The sequence below is a fragment of the Panthera tigris genome, chromosome D1 (genome assembly GCF_018350195.1).
Source record: "Panthera tigris isolate Pti1 chromosome D1, P.tigris_Pti1_mat1.1, whole genome shotgun sequence".
In the NCBI taxonomy this organism is placed as follows: domain Eukaryota; kingdom Metazoa; phylum Chordata; class Mammalia; order Carnivora; family Felidae; genus Panthera; species Panthera tigris.
The window spans coordinates 98,710,500-98,724,981 of NC_056669.1; the positions used below are offsets into that span (position 1 = coordinate 98,710,500).

Sequence of the window (14,482 nt, forward strand, 5' to 3'; positions counted from 1 at the left end):
ATGGAATGAGGGTTTTTGTTTTCTTGAATAGGGTCAAAGAACTCGATTGTGTATCTAACACTGTGCCTAATGATACTTAGCCCAACTTAAAGACATTTAAACACTAGGAAGGAGAGGAGAAATACTCAGCTCAGGCTCTTTGCCACTGTCAGACCCCAATTCACTGGCTCCCCAGGGCTCTGTTCCCTTTTGGAGCAGTGATTCTGGATGTAGAAAAGGAAGTATGGGATCCAAGCAGCTTAGAAATGTGTGGGTATGCAATCAATTTTCCCTAGGGAAGTCACTCCTTCAGAATTCAAAACAGACACACAGATCCCTTCAAAAACTTTTATTTGTACGAACAGTTCCTAGCTCTTAGTTTATCTTAGAGCTTTTAAAAGAGTAGAGACCTTATATATTTAAGTTTGAAAAAAGTTTCTGCTATTAATCAGAAATAATCCTTTCTACTTCTTTCTGGCTTACCCCTTGGAGTAAGCCAAAAATAAAACCATATTGTACATTTCCTGACAGAGATGAGAAAACAACAGACACAAGTCCTGAATTCTAGAGTTGATGCTTGCTGGTGAAGGACACCTTCAGCTTAGAGCATTCTCCCAACCAAAGCCTGCAGGAAAACTCTAACACCTAATTCTTTGTGGAAAAATTACCAACTACCCACTTTGCAGGCTATAGAAAAAAGGAAGATGGGGCACATTTCCGTCTGTCCTGGATCAGAGGTGCTTAAGTTACTTAACACTGATCAGGTAAAGAGGGGAGGCTGTGCCTATGATCTGAGAAAAGGCTTGTTCTATGAGGCACAGGATTACCAGGGGACGGCAGAGGACAGGCTTGTCTACTCTTCGTTCAAGCAGCCAGCTCAACAGCAGCAGTCTAAAAGCCCCAAATGGAACACCCCTATGGGTTCAGGAGGGACTGAGGGGCTGCCCTTTCTAACATGTGCCAAAAAAATAACATAGTACTCTGATCGGGGCCACAGAGACTTCGAGTTTGGATGGATAGGTGCTGGAAAAGGGGAGGGCAAAAGTCAGCTGCTTTTCCCCTATAGCCTTAGGCCAACACAAACTGCAAATTAGTAAGCAGCACCTTAATGCCTCTGGTGACAGTTATAGCTGAAGTGGCAGGGTCAAGCTTGTAGGTGTTGGCATCCCCCTTTTTATATCGGTCCCGGAAAACATAGATACTCCCATTACAGCTGGCGATCTTCCAGAGGGATGGGGCAGAGCTCCAGGCCTCAGGAAGGCAAAGCCGGGTAAAGCTGTCTAGGAGGGGATTGTAGCACACCAGGGAGTCCCCTTCAGCCACGATGAACACCAGATCCTTATGCACAGCTGCGTGCATGCGGCCCGCGAAGGGCAGAACATAGGGCTTCACGTGGCATTTGTCTGTCTCTGTGTCAAAGCACTGGATGAGTCGGGAAGGTTTGGTAAAGAAGTCCAGGTCATTCTCCTCCCCCCCTAGTAAGTAGATGATCCCGTTAAGGTTGGCACCAGCAGCCCCTGACACAGCCACCTCTAGCTGGGTTGTCTCTGTCCAGACGTTATCACCTACCCGATAATAGATAACTGCATTGGAGAGGGTATCCTGCAGTGTCTTGCCACCCAATGAATATATGGCATCTTTCCCAGGCACAGACACCAGGGTGTGCTGGAGCCGGTCCCGGGGCAAAGGTGCACACCATTCCCAGTCCACAGTGGCATTGTTGCACTTCCACATGCGCCGTGGGATGGACCCTCCCACCACGTATAAGTCTCCACCATGCTTGCAGGCTGCAGTGATCTGGTGGCACAAGCTGTTTTGGCCACTTACACTGATGGAGTCATCTTCCGCACAGTGTAAGGACACAGCCAACGAGTGGGTACGAGATGACTCTTTCCCGATCAGGTAAATGTGCACATTCTCCCCGATCTCCTATTGGCAAAATTAAAATTATAGATGACATCTATCAGTTCTAGGCTAAGACTCAGCTGAGACACAGATCTAAAGGTTCTGGACCACACACTTGTATCTTGCTCTAACCTGCTACTTCCCTCTGGTTACTGTATGCCATCCTGACTCTCACCTTTCAGTCATTATATGCTGGGGCAGAGAATCTGTTGCTCTCATCCTGAGCTGGTGGTTTAGGAAAAAGGTGCTTAGGATTAATGCAGTGGTGAAAGTAGTTCTCTCAAGGAACTTTATGGAGCTCAGAGGCTGAGCTATGGTTTCTAGGCTCATGCACACATCCTCCTCCCCAGTTCTTAACTTTGAGCCAGAGATGACTTAATCACCATCACCAGGTATCAAAGAGGCCAGATCAGTAGATGGCTGGAATGTATAGATATTATGGTGTCCCAACCCTAAAGCGAAATCTGCCTTACCTTCAAGCTAGTCCTGAGTGACTCTGCAAAAGCCTCTCTTTCTTCTTTATTAAAATTGATCCAGGCTTCTATTGCCTCTGTTGGGTTCTGAGAACATGGAACTCCATCTGTGAGAGCCAGAGGAAAGGCATGGTCAATGGCAATCCAACAATCCAAAAGGGAAATTTAGAGCCAGTGGCTTTAAAGATACAAACCACTTTGTTATACTACCACCATGTATGTATGTGCGTGTGTATAAGAAGTTAACCTACATTGCATTATTTCTTTTAATCAGAATGGACGACTTGATATGCTCATATTTGCCATGGAAGCAGTCTATAGGCTGCAGAGCTCACACCTGCTAAAGCATAGCATACCTCACTAGCAGGGCCAGGATTGTTTACCTACAATTGCCGCATCACTTAAAAAGTTTCTTTTTTTTAATTTTATTTTTTAATGTTTATTTTTGAGAGGGAGAGAGACAGAGCACAAACGGGAGGTGCAGAGAGAGAGGGAGACACACAGCATCTGAAGCAGGCTCCAGGTTCTGAGCTGTCAGCATAGAGCCTGATGCAGGGCTCGAACTCACAGACTGCGAGATCATGACCTGAGCTGAAGTCGGATGCTTAACTGGCTGAGCCACCCAGGTGCCCCTCACTTAAAAAGTTTCTTATGTAAGTGCACCTGGATGGCTCAGTCAGTTAAGCCTCCGACTCTTGGTTTTGGCTCAGGTCATGATCTCAGTTCCTGGGATCAAGCCCTGGGTTGGACTCTGTGCTGTTAATGTGGAGCCTGCTTGGGATTCTCTCTCTCTCTCATTCTCTCTCAATAAACTTTAAAAAAATAAGTTTTTTAAAAATAATTTTAAGTTTATTTATTTTATTTATTTATTTATTTTGAGAGAGAGAGGGAGAGAAAATCCCAAGCAGGCTCCACGCCATACGTGCAGAGCCTGATACAGGGCCCGAACCCATGAACCTCGAGATCACAACCTAAGCCAAAACCAAGAGTCAGATTCTTAACCAACTGAGCCATCCCCCCACCGCCAAAGTAAGCTTCGTTTTAAAAAAGTTCCTTATGTAAATACCTTGACCCATCAATTTACTTAGATAACTAGTCCCACAAGTACGTGCAAAGTACAGGATAGATGAGAACAATTATACACAAAAGATACCAGAGTATAAATACAAACAGCTCCTCACTACATTTTGGGGGTGAGCCCTGCTTTTTTTCTAATTCAACACTTGTATATAGACCCTTGAAAAACATGGGTTTGAACTATGTGGGTCCACTTATATGCGGGTTTTATTCAATAAATACAGTACAATATTGTAAATGTACTTTCCCTTCCTTATGATTTTCCCAATAACGTTTTCTTTTCTCTAGCCTTATTGTAAGAACACAATACATACAGTACATGACACGTACAACATACAAAATATGTGTTAACGGTTTTTGTTATTGATAATGCTTCTGGTCGACAGAAGGCTATTTGTAAAGTTTTGGGGGAGTCAAAAGTTACACATGGAATTTTGACTGCGCAGAGGTTGGCAGTCCTAATCCCCACGTCGTTCAGGGGTTAACTGTGTATTGCACAGTACTATTATATTTTCCAGGTTTCCTCCCCTAAAAGGGATTGCCTGTGACAACAGCTAACTCGCAGCTGAATCTCTCAGAAGGCATCTAAATTCCTACCAGGAATAATAACGTAAATTAACACCAGAAAGCCTGAAGGCTCCTTTCTCCTGAACTAGAATGTCCACTAAACAGCATATGCAAGTAGCTGAGTATGATGGGCCCCATCCCTCAACTTACCCGAGATGATATCAGTGAGCAGATGGTGGGGCAGGTGGAGAAATTCCTCTGTGCTCTGCAGCTGGGCCAGGTGGGCCTTGGCACAGTGTTTAGCGGCAGTGTACAGCTCAGGATCGCTGTGCCTGTCTGCCAGCCACATCACCTGAAGGCAGTTCCCCACCTGCACGGTGCGGGCCAAGAACCGAGAACATTCCTCAAAGAGAGACGTCAGCTGATACATGTCTGACACCTCATAAATTTCCTGCAGCTCTTCAGCTCGAAGTTTCACAGTCCCGTGGTAGATATAATCAACCAGGAGCTGGAAGACAGACTCACTGACATCCTGCAGTACAATTACCCGGTTGTGAGCCTCCTTCAGGTTGGAAGTGAACATGGACCGGAAAAAGCAGCTCTGAGCTGAGAGGACCAGCCGGTGGAGCTGAAACTCCCGGCCTTCCACCGAAATGGTGACATCAGCAAAGAGCTCTTCCTCCAGACACAGTTTCATGATGCCCTGAGCCACACGGCCTGAGTGTGACCGATCTTTGAAAGTGTAGTTCACAAAGTAGTTTTCATCCATGGATGCTCCAGGCTCCTCTGGTGATTCCATGGCAGCCAACTTCTCTCTCTGCCAGCTGTCTGCAAAGCAATACCACCCTGAGTAATGGGGAATTCACAGTCTATGAATCCAACTGTTCAATTTATGGAGGGAGAAGGTAAAAGTGAGAGCAAAGTGGGCCAAGATTGGCCTTGGTCCTGGCCCTAATGACATCTCAGAAGCTCTCCTTCAACCGAAGCTGGGTTCATTTTCCTGCAGTGACACTCCATTCCTAATGAAATCGATAAAACGTCCTACTCTGGGTGTTTCCGTATAAAAACAATATTCCTTTCCATGATGTAATAAAAACCTGGCTATTTAGGTCAACACATGAGAGCAAGCGACTGGAGGAAATCTATGATATTAAAAGCCGGGCAAAAAGCCTTACTAACCAAATGACTATTGGGCATAAAACTAGTGAGGCTCTGGGCAGGAGAACCCAATAGACCCCAGCGACCTTCTGGTCGAGGCCCCTCTTCCCCCACGTGCATGGAGTCCAGACCTTCCAATATGAGGCTTGGCCTGGGACATCTGTTAGCTCCACATTTTCTCTTTTCTGAGCTTCTCCCCCCTCACGCCCTGATGACTTCCCAAGACTCCGTTCCAGAACTAGAGACGAAGCCCCGCCGTCCCAGCAAGGGGCACTAGTAGGCCTAACGCCAAGTACTGTGTCCCCGCTTCACCTGGAGTCGCCTGGGAAACGGTCGCTAGGGAAACCACTCTTCTCTCCCCCTTCCCCTGTCCCCTCCACGCCCCCTCCCGGCCACGCCCGCCGGCCCTCGTCAAAAGCTTAGCTCAGGGAGCGGGGGAGGGGTGTGGAATGTGGAACCCAGACCCCTGCCCCTTCCCCTCCTCTCACCCCTCCAGTTCATTAGGGTCCTCGCCTTCTCTACAGTCTCTACCACACCAAACTCGGGCTACGTTCACCTCACGGCTTCCCCACCTGCCTGCCTCGGTTTCTCACCTGTTTTCCCTCCTTTCATTCCGAAGCCCGGAACCCGGAACCTCTGCTTCTAGCCCCGCGTCCGCCCGGAAGAAAATCAGATGCATGCTTCCGCTTCCGGTCCGTGCCCTTGGGGTTCCGTGTCCTGTGGGTCTTGGATGCCTGGTCTGTAACCTGGAACATGGCCGCGACGGCGGCTGCTGCGAGGGGCTGGTGGCGGGGTCTCGTAGGGTCCGTGGCGTTGGCCAGGGGTAAGCAGGGGGCAGCTGGCTGAGGCCCTGGGCGGGAGCGGAGGCGCGCCTGGCGCAGGGAGCATATCAGGCCTCACTCTGCGCTTATTTTTCCGTACAGTGGCCGGGCGACCCTCCGTGCTGTTGCTGCCGGTGAGGAGGGAAAGCGTCGCGGCAGACACGCGCCGTATGTGTGGGCCGGGCCCTTCTCGGGACTACAGGCGGGGGACCCTTCATTCTTTTGGATATTTGCCCTTGTCCTGGGATGCCCTTCCCTGCGTCCTTTGGCAGATCTCTGTGGAGACCTGACTGCAGTGGTCCTCTTGCAAGCAGAATCGAACTCTTCGCTGTGCCCTTTTAGCTCCCCGTTACGGCCTTGATTGACCCCTGTCCATTTCCATGATTCCTTTTCTCTCCGATTAAACTGTCAGCTCTTTGAGATCAGGAAACAACGTTTGGGTCTCAGAGCCATTATGATAGTAATTCACATTAATTGAGTGCTTCTTGTGTGCCAAGCACCTTGCTAAGCGATTTAGCGAGGGATCTTAGTCCTTAGGATAGTCTTAACGAGGTAGATAGCATTGTGCTCTTCTTACTATACATTAGGAAACAATGCAGAGAAGTAACTTACCCAGAGTCACAGCACTAGCGAGTGACAGAGCAGGCCTGTCTGCTGCCAGAGTCAGACAACACTTAACCATGATGTGTGCAGTCTATGATGTGTGGGTACTCATGGTTTAGGGTTGCATGCATGCGTGTATGGAGATATATTACAATCAACATAAGTAGACTGGGAGTCAAGAGACCTGGTATTTCCCCCTTTCTGGCCCTCAGTTACCTCAATGGTGGGGGGAAAGGGTTTTGACTAATCTGTGAGGGCTCTTCAGCCCTGCAGCTCTTAGCTTGAGAGCCTGCTGTGAGCCAGGTGATAAGGAGATACAGAAAAGCAGAAATTCTTGTTCCCACCCTTAAAGAGTTCCTGGTCTGGTAAAAGAATTGAGACACACTGCTTAACAAAAATGCAGGCATTGTGAAGGAAGAACTAGGGAGTAGCTTTGAGAAGAGGCAAACACCCCAAACGCAGTAGTAATAAGGAGAGTCTTTGTGGACTCTGTAGGTGACATTTTCCCTAAGTTTTCATCAATTCCTATTCCCTGGAACCCTCCACTGTCACCTTCCTCAGGATTCTGCAGGGAGCCCTGCTGGGACACAATACCCCTTACAGACCCAGGAGACTGAATGTAGGCATGGCTGCTGCCTTTTCCATTCCTTTGTTAAATATGCCTTCTCCTTCCAGCCACTGTCCGACCACGGAATGATGTGGCCCACAAGCAGCTCTCAGCTTTTGGAGAGTATGTGGCTGAAATCCTGCCCAAGTATGTCCAACAAGTTCAGGTAATATTCACTATTGTTGTTTGGTCATGGGTCAAGAAAGAACCATGTTCTCAGGGCATGTAGGAGTAGGCAGCCTGGTATCAAAGAAACCAAAGACTCTTCTACCCCACTTGGACTGCTTTCTCTGCCCTCAACCAGGAGACTCCTGCTAAAGTTAACTGCTCTCTCAATAGCTCTTTTTCCCCTCACCTTTCCCTTTCCACGTCTGCAGGTGTCTTGCTTCAATGAGTTAGAGATCTGTATCCATCCTGATGGAGTCATCCCAGTGCTGACTTTCCTCAGGGATCACACCAATGCACAGTTCAAATCCTTGGCTGACTTGACAGCAGTGGACATCCCCACCCGGCAAAACCGTTTTGAGGTCAGGAGATTTGAGAAGGTTTGGGGAGTAAAGGAAAGAAAAGGGACAGACAAGTTTTAGGATGACAGCTACCAACGGGAACCATAGTCCTCCTCAGTTTCGGTTTGGGTCAGACAATACAACACAGCAGTTAAACTGGGGCCTCGGATTAGGCAGACCTCAAGTTTGAATCCTAGCTCTGCCACTAACAGGCTATGTGACTTCAGGCATTTTGTTTAGTTTTTGTAAGCTTTAGATTTCTTATGTGCAAAATATATGTGAAACTGTCCCTACTTTATACAGAGTGGCTGTGAGGATGAAATGAGATCGTACAGGTAGATTGCCAGCATGGAGCAAGTTCTCCATATATTTAGCTGTTGATATTTACTGATCATCTACTATTGGCCAGATCCTGGGATCAAGGGAGAAGTAGCACCCAACACCTGCCCTCAAGGAGTCCCCCACGCTCTAGTGAGGGTGAAGGACACATAAAGAGCTTACTGTAATAACATATAATGCATGGGATGTTAGATGTTATGAGACTGCAAGAGGGGCTCTCAGAGTCCTGTATGGGAGGCTTCTTTGAAGGGAGAGAGAATGTGCTGAATCTTAAAGGATGACCAAGAGATCAGGAATTAGCTTGCTAAGGATTGGGGCCAGGAGTAGCATGAGCAAAGACAGGCATGCTGACATCCTAAGGTATAGCATAGCTTAGGCCTTTGGAAGTAGTTGTAAAGATAAGAATCTTGAGGATTTTGAGCTTCAGGATAGAAGGCAGGTTCACAGGTAGAACCCTTACCCACCTCGTGCCTCAGACCCTGTGGCCATCTTGGTCTTCCAGCTCCTCTGTTCTCTCTAGATTGTTTACAACCTGCTCTCTCTGCGCTTCAACTCCCGGATCCGTGTGAAGACCTATACAGATGAGCTGACACCCATTGAGTCCACTGTTCCTGTGTATAAGGCAGCTAACTGGTATGAGAGGGAGGTGAGTTTCTGGACATAGTGGATCCTGCCTCTGGGCCAGAGTTGCAGAATTAGTTGAAATAACTGCATGCAGTGCATCCTCACCCGTGTGTTGGCTGATGGACTGAGTTGCCTGAGGGCCTTTTTTTTCTAGATCTGGGACATGTTTGGAGTTTTTTTTGCTAACCATCCTGATCTAAGGAGGATCCTGACAGACTATGGCTTTGAGGGACATCCTTTCCGGAAAGACTTTCCCCTATCTGGCTACGTTGAGGTAGGAGGAACCTTGAACTAGGGCAAATGGCCTCAGGGAAAGACTGGCAGGGAACCTGGGGTGTGCTGAGCATGGCAGGAAATAATGGTCTGTGAATTGTGGTGATTTAAGAGCATAGGCTCTGTATCAAATCCTAGTCCCAGTTTTGTAATCTGGGGTCTGTTGCTTAATTTATCTATGACAGTTTTCTCATCTACAAAACAGGAACAGTAGTACTTAACTAATAAGATTTACAGTGAGCTAGGGGTGCCTGGGTGGCTCAGCCGTGTGGCATCCAGCTTGGGCTCAGGTCATGATCTTGCAGTTTGTGAGCCTGAGCCCCTGCTTCAGGTGAGCTCAAGCCCTGCTTTGAGCTCCTCTCTCTCTCTCTCTCTCTCTCTCTCTCTCTCTCTGCACCTCGTGGTATTCTCTCCCTGTTTCTGCCCCTCACTCAAGTGTGCTCTCTCTCTCTCAAAAATAAATGAATAAATTTAAAAAATAATAATAATAAATAAAAATCTACTTAAAAGATTTACATTGAGCTAAATGATGTTAAAGCCTAGTGTATTGTAATTACTCAATTGACATTAGCCATTATCATAATGATCATTTTAATGACCAAGGCAACCTTGAGGACACACTTTGTCCACAGGTCTGAAAGTGGAGGATCATTTTACCCTGCCCTGGATCTCTGAGAAGGCAGCTGACAGGGAAGACACTAAATGTTTAGCCCCTGAGGATGGTTAAAGGCAGGACTAGTAACATGTGACTACAAGGGCCTTACGAAGAATTTCAGTGCTTTGCTTTACCACCCTTGTGCTACAGGTTGTTTATGAGCAGGAAGATGGTCCATTGCATACAAACATATGTGTCATTTTGTAGAAAAGTAACTTTTTAGAAATGCTGAGATAGTGGCAATCCCCCCTTCTGTACCGACATATGCCTGCTTTCTTCATGTTTTGCATGGTCCCATTTCCTTCTCAAGCTACTTCTGGTCAGGACTCCTTGCCTCTCCTCATTTTCACTGTCTGGCCTCCCTTACCTGGTTTGCCTCTTCACCTGTTTGTCTTTACTTTATCCAGCTGATCCTCCAGACAAGAAAAGCCATGCCAGCAATGCCTGGGTCGCTCAGTCGGTTGAGTGTCCAACTTCAGCTCAGGTCACAATCTCACGGTTCATGGGTTTAGCCCTGCATCAGGCTCTGTGCTGACAGCTCAGAGCCTGGATCCTGCTTCAGATTCTGTTTCTCCTTCCTCTCTGCCCCTCCCCCACTCATTCTCTCTCTCTCTCGCTCTCTCTCGCTCTCTCTCGAAAATGAATAAACAACAACAACAGCAACAACAACAACAACAAAAAACAGAAAAGAAAAGCTATGCCAGATTTATTGCCTTGCATCTTTATAGTGATAGTGCCAAAGCCACATGGTCTGAACTTGAGTGCTTCCCAATTTAGGTTTACTCTTTTCAGCCACAGACTTGCTCCCTAATCCCCAACAAATGCTTATAAGCATTTCCTTATAAGAGTGGATGGGTGAGCAAAGTCAGTTGTGCTGCAAAAGCAGCTCAGAGCTTATGATGTGGGGATGGTGAGCAGGGGAGCCTGACTGGGTGATCGCAGGCCGTTTTGGATTGTGGTTGGGATGGGACTTGATTGGTAATACAGACATGCCTGGAGACTTGTTGACAGAGGCTGGGATAGCAGTCAAGGACAGGGAAGTAAAGAGACTGGTGAAGTCCCCCATAGCCTTGGGAAAGTAGGCTCCTTAGCAGCTCTGAACAAGGTCTTCCTCAGTGCTTAAGCCTGCTTTTCTCTTCTGCAGTTACGCTATGACGATGAGGTGAAGCGGGTGGTGGCTGAGCCAGTGGAGTTGGCCCAGGAGTTCCGCAAGTTTGACCTGAACAGCCCTTGGGAGGCTTTCCCTGCCTATCGGCAGCCCCCTGAAAGTCTCAAGCTCGAAGCTGGGGACAAGAAACCTGAAACCAAGTAGCTCCAAGGAAGGCATGTGGATACTGGAAAACGCCTTAATCTATACTAAGCGTCCCTGTAAATAAAATCCTTAGACTAACCACTTCTTGTGTGCTTTTGGGTAGACGTGAAGCTTGACTCGGGAAAGGGAAGATTCAGCAGGGGTTTTTCCCTCTTCCTTAAAGAGACTCTGCCAAACCAGGAATCTCTTTTAATGGGACTGAATAATGCAGTTGCAGTCATGGTGACCTGCAAGCCTGGATGTACTTCTGAGGGAGGGTTCTGGAGCTGAAATGGAAAGTTCTCATGGTCCACAGGGCTTAGGATGGGTGTGGCATGGCATTTCCTAAAAACTGGAGGGCCCTTAACAACTAGAGGAGAAAACTCCTTGTTATAGCCGACCGTCTGGTGGCAGCTGATGGATGGAGGGGCCTGGGTGGAACTAGGGAACCCCCCCCCCATCTCATCTAAGCATCCACAGGGTTCCATAAGCCATGACTCATTTTTGAGTCTTGAGCCATGAAACCTCCTTGCAATCTAACGGCCCATCATGTTTGGGCTAAGGTAATCTTCCTAGACTCTAGCCAGAACTGAGAATGTTGTAAGCAAGCAAAAGAGGTCCCAGGACTGGTGCAGAACGTACTCGGAAGCTGCAGCTCTATCTTCCAGGGGACAGGACTCCCTACCCCAGCCAGCCTGGGGCCTGTTTGGCTGGTGGCTGAGCACCTAAGTTGGAAGTGCTCGACTCTGCCTGTCCATGAGACCACCCAAACAGCTCACCATGCCATTGGAGGACCAGTGCAGTTGCAGGACCAAGCTTTGCAGCTGATGCTTTTGGCTGCTGAGGGGCTCCCTGGAGGCTGGGCTGGGCCTGACTGGGTGTTGAAGCCTGAGTTCAGCTGCAGGATGTTTTGGGGGTGAGGACAGATAGTAAGGTAGCGTTACGGCTGGGCTCTTTCCTACCTCTTGGGGGGTGGGGGGAAGGGTGGGGCAAGCTGGAGCTGTTTGCTACCAAGCTCCGTTTTCTATTAACTAAGCATCCCGCCCATCTGGGCAGGAACAGGCTGAGGGCTTGACAAGCAGGGAGCCAGGCTTCTACTGCCAACAACTTAAGATTCCACTTTTCCATGGGATGGAAAGGTCCTGGGAAGTCAGAGCCAGCCCCTCCCTGTTTAGCATTGAAGGCTGACACACAAAATAGGAAACGCCTGAGCCGCCTGCAGTGGAAAGTTGGAGCTGCGGTGTGTGGCAGGCGGATGCAGGAGCAGAGAGCAGCTGGGGAGAGAAAGACTCAAAGGACGTGGTGGGGCACAGCTAGGACGATGCAGTTCCTGGATTGGCTAATAGTAGCCACTTGCCTTCTCCCTGGGGTAACTGCAACCCAGCACTATCCAGGTACCTGGGCTTTAGGGTGGGGTGGATGGGAACCAAGGAAGGCTGTCGGCTGACAGCAGTTAAATTTGGTTCTATCTGAACCTAGCAGGGCCTAGAAACTGTGGGCAAGGTGGGTACCAGACTGACCTGTGCAGCGCGTGGTAATGGTCTGGGCCCCAACCCCAGAATCAGAAAGGTCCAAGTGAAATGAAGGGAGGTAGTCCTAGGTGCCCTCAGTGCCAGCCCTGGACAGAGCTGGGCAGTGGCCTTATTCTAGGTGTGCAAAGCAGGACCTCTGGACCTGCCCTGGGCTTGGGACAATCATTCTAAGGGCTGGGCAGCAGACCAGAGTGAAATGAAGGAAGCTGCAGCAGACAACCCGCCTTGGCCTGGCTTCCCTGGCCTCCACATGAGCACTACTGAGGAGCAAGGAAGGAGCAGGTTCCTCCAAAAGGGGTCCTCGACCTTTGGGGAGAGTCACTGACACTATTTTAGATCACACTGTCCCAGATGATTACAGGGAGGGGAAGTGGGAAGTGAAGTGTCTTGTGACCCAATGGTCTGGAGCTCTTTGCCAAGGGAACTGCAGAAGTTCAAGGAGGAGTCCTGGACACTTGCCGAGGTGGTATCTGGGTTTGGGATGATGATTTTGGGATCACAAGACTTATGCCTGGGAGGGAGGATGTCAATGTGCATGTGTCTGTAAGGAAAGGAGGACATGGGGTGGCACTCCTACTCTTTTGTAGATAGAAGAACCTCTTGGCATCCCTACCAAGGAGCTAAGGGGCACTTCTGGGAGGCTGGGGTGTTCAGGGTGGAGCTTGGCAGGGGCCTGACTCTTTTCTGCTGCCCCAGGGCAGCCCATGAACAGAGCCAGCGTGGGAGGTGGCCTGCAGGAGCCAGAGGCCCCGGAAGTGATGTTTGAGGTCTTTCCTCCAGCCTGGGATATGGGGGTGGGAATGTCCAGAGGTCCCTGAGCTCAGGGTTGGGAAGGGGGATGTCTTAAGCTGGGCCTGCTGGGGGAGGGGGGCCACCCAGCATGGGTCCTACTGCCTGCTTATGCCCCCCTAGCCCACTCTTGCTCCCTGCCCTGCCCCCACCCCCAGGCCCCAGCCCACCCCTTACACGGCTCCCCTTACAGCTGCTTTGGGCTGGGCTGGAGCTGGATGTCATAGGGCAGCTGCACATCCAGGACGAGGAACTGGCGTCCACACGCCCAGGCCGCCGACTCAGGCTCCTCCTGCAGCACCACGTGCCCAGTGACTTGGAGGGTGCTAAGCAGCGGCTGCAGCAGTTCCAGGACCTGCGGAAAGGGCCTCCTCTTAGCCCTTGGGACTTTGAACACCTGCTCCTCACAAGCCTGTCCTGTGTCTACCGGCTCCATAAGGCTAGTGAGGCTGAGGAAAGAGGTCGCTGGGCCCAGGTCTTCGCCCTGCTGGCACAGGAAACACTCTGGGACCTATGCAAGGGTTTCTGCCCCCAGGGGCAGCCCCCTTCTCTGGGACCCTGGGCCTTGATCCTTGACCCCTTTCCCTGACCCTCCCCAACTCCTACCCCAAGCCAGACCCACCCGGGGCAGTGTTCTTTCCACTGTGTTCAGGTCTCTGGCCTTGGATTGTACCCTGGAACCCACTTTACCCCTTCCCCATTTTCTTCCCTGAGCCCTGGCAGGCTAAGAGCCTGGGTCTCAGGCAGCAGGCACAGACTCGCGGGTGTGTGTGTGTGTGTGTGTGTGTGTGTGTGTGTTGGGGTCAGGGTTTTTTAAGTCCAACTAGTGCTCGGAGTCCCTGAGCCCCAAGTTCCCCATTTGGACTAGCCATAGACTAGACATCTTTAGTCCTGTCTGTTGGAGGAGGAGAGGAGGAAAGCAGGTGGAGAAACATTACCTTTTCTCGAGGGGGCGGGTGGAGACAGGGAAGCGGATATTTTTTGGTCCATCTCAACAAGGCTCAAATGAACACCTCGAGTGGGGAGTGAGGCTGTGAGGGCAGAGACAAGCTGAGGCTGGCTAGTGTAGTCCTGATCCTGTGTAGCTATTCCATTAAATGTTCTGTTCTGGCCTCCTGGAGCCTGTGTCCTTCTATGCCAGAGTAAGTTGTTTAACCCTTGTCCTGGGCAAAACACCCTCCCTGTCCTGGGAAGGCAGGTGTTGGGGCAACCAGGTATCAACTCATTCCTCACACGCCCTGCTAGAAGAAGGAATGTTCTGTTTCCTTGAATCCCATCCTCCCAGAAAGTTAGCAGGGTGTGGCCCCTTGTCACAAGAAGGAACCAGCCAGACCCTAAGAATG

The 14,482-nt window shown here is 49.6% G+C and overlaps 3 protein-coding genes across 5 annotated transcripts; 2 read left to right on the top strand and 1 right to left on the bottom strand.

Annotated features, from left to right (window-relative positions):
- Positions 1–313: 313 nt before the first annotated feature.
- Positions 314–5,756, bottom strand: KBTBD4 (kelch repeat and BTB domain containing 4). 2 transcript variants are annotated; one of them, XM_007082164.3, is made up of 4 exons: positions 5,693–5,756; positions 4,152–4,769; positions 2,358–2,464; positions 314–1,908 (listed from the first exon to the last, which is right to left on the bottom strand). In XM_007082164.3, the coding sequence occupies exons 1-4, from the start codon at positions 5,709–5,711 to the stop codon at positions 1,048–1,050; spliced, it is 1,605 nt and encodes a 534-aa protein (XP_007082226.1). In that variant the 5' UTR covers positions 5,712–5,756; the 3' UTR covers positions 314–1,047. The 2 variants fall into 2 exon arrangements, with proteins under 2 accessions (XP_007082226.1, XP_042813878.1); XM_042957944.1 differs by lacking the exon at positions 5,693–5,756 and adding an exon at positions 5,231–5,451.
- NDUFS3 (NADH:ubiquinone oxidoreductase core subunit S3) lies at positions 5,701–10,920 on the top strand. Of its 2 annotated transcripts, none has more exons than XM_042957946.1 (7): positions 5,701–5,791; positions 6,023–6,088; positions 7,199–7,296; positions 7,508–7,657; positions 8,496–8,621; positions 8,754–8,873; positions 10,672–10,920. In XM_042957946.1, exons 1-7 carry the CDS (start codon positions 5,773–5,775, stop codon positions 10,837–10,839), a joined length of 747 nt encoding a protein of 248 aa, XP_042813880.1. In that variant the 5' UTR covers positions 5,701–5,772; the 3' UTR covers positions 10,840–10,920. The 2 variants fall into 2 exon arrangements, with proteins under 2 accessions (XP_042813880.1, XP_007082225.3); XM_007082163.3 differs by lacking the exon at positions 5,701–5,791 and adding an exon at positions 5,798–5,922.
- Positions 10,921–12,070: 1,150 nt separating this feature from the next.
- FAM180B (family with sequence similarity 180 member B) lies at positions 12,071–14,050 on the top strand. Its single transcript, XM_007082165.3, has 3 exons — positions 12,071–12,212; positions 13,047–13,117; positions 13,333–14,050. Exons 1-3 carry the CDS (start codon positions 12,074–12,076, stop codon positions 13,726–13,728), a joined length of 606 nt encoding a protein of 201 aa, XP_007082227.2. The 5' UTR covers positions 12,071–12,073; the 3' UTR covers positions 13,729–14,050.
- The last annotated feature ends 432 nt before the right edge of the window (positions 14,051–14,482 follow it).

Coding starts and splice junctions, on each gene's coding strand:
- NDUFS3 (XM_007082163.3), top strand. CDS start 5,853: ATGGCCGCGACGGCGGCTGCTGCGAGGGGCTGGTGGCGGGGTCTCGTA. Junction 7,297..7,507: donor AGTATGTCCAACAAGTTCAG/GTAATATTCACT, acceptor CCACGTCTGCAG/GTGTCTTGCTTCAATGAGTT. Junction 8,874..10,671: donor CCCTATCTGGCTACGTTGAG/GTAGGAGGAACC, acceptor TCTCTTCTGCAG/TTACGCTATGACGATGAGGT.
- FAM180B (XM_007082165.3), top strand. CDS start 12,074: ATGCAGGAGCAGAGAGCAGCTGGGGAGAGAAAGACTCAAAGGACGTGG. Junction 12,213..13,046: donor TGCAACCCAGCACTATCCAG/GTACCTGGGCTT, acceptor CTGCTGCCCCAG/GGCAGCCCATGAACAGAGCC. Junction 13,118..13,332: donor CCCCGGAAGTGATGTTTGAG/GTCTTTCCTCCA, acceptor CTCCCCTTACAG/CTGCTTTGGGCTGGGCTGGA.
- KBTBD4 (XM_007082164.3), bottom strand. Junction 2,465..4,151: donor GCTCACTGATATCATCTCGG/GTAAGTTGAGGG, acceptor TGGCTCTCACAG/ATGGAGTTCCATGTTCTCAG. Junction 1,909..2,357: donor CACTCAGGACTAGCTTGAAG/GTAAGGCAGATT, acceptor TTTTGCCAATAG/GAGATCGGGGAGAATGTGCA.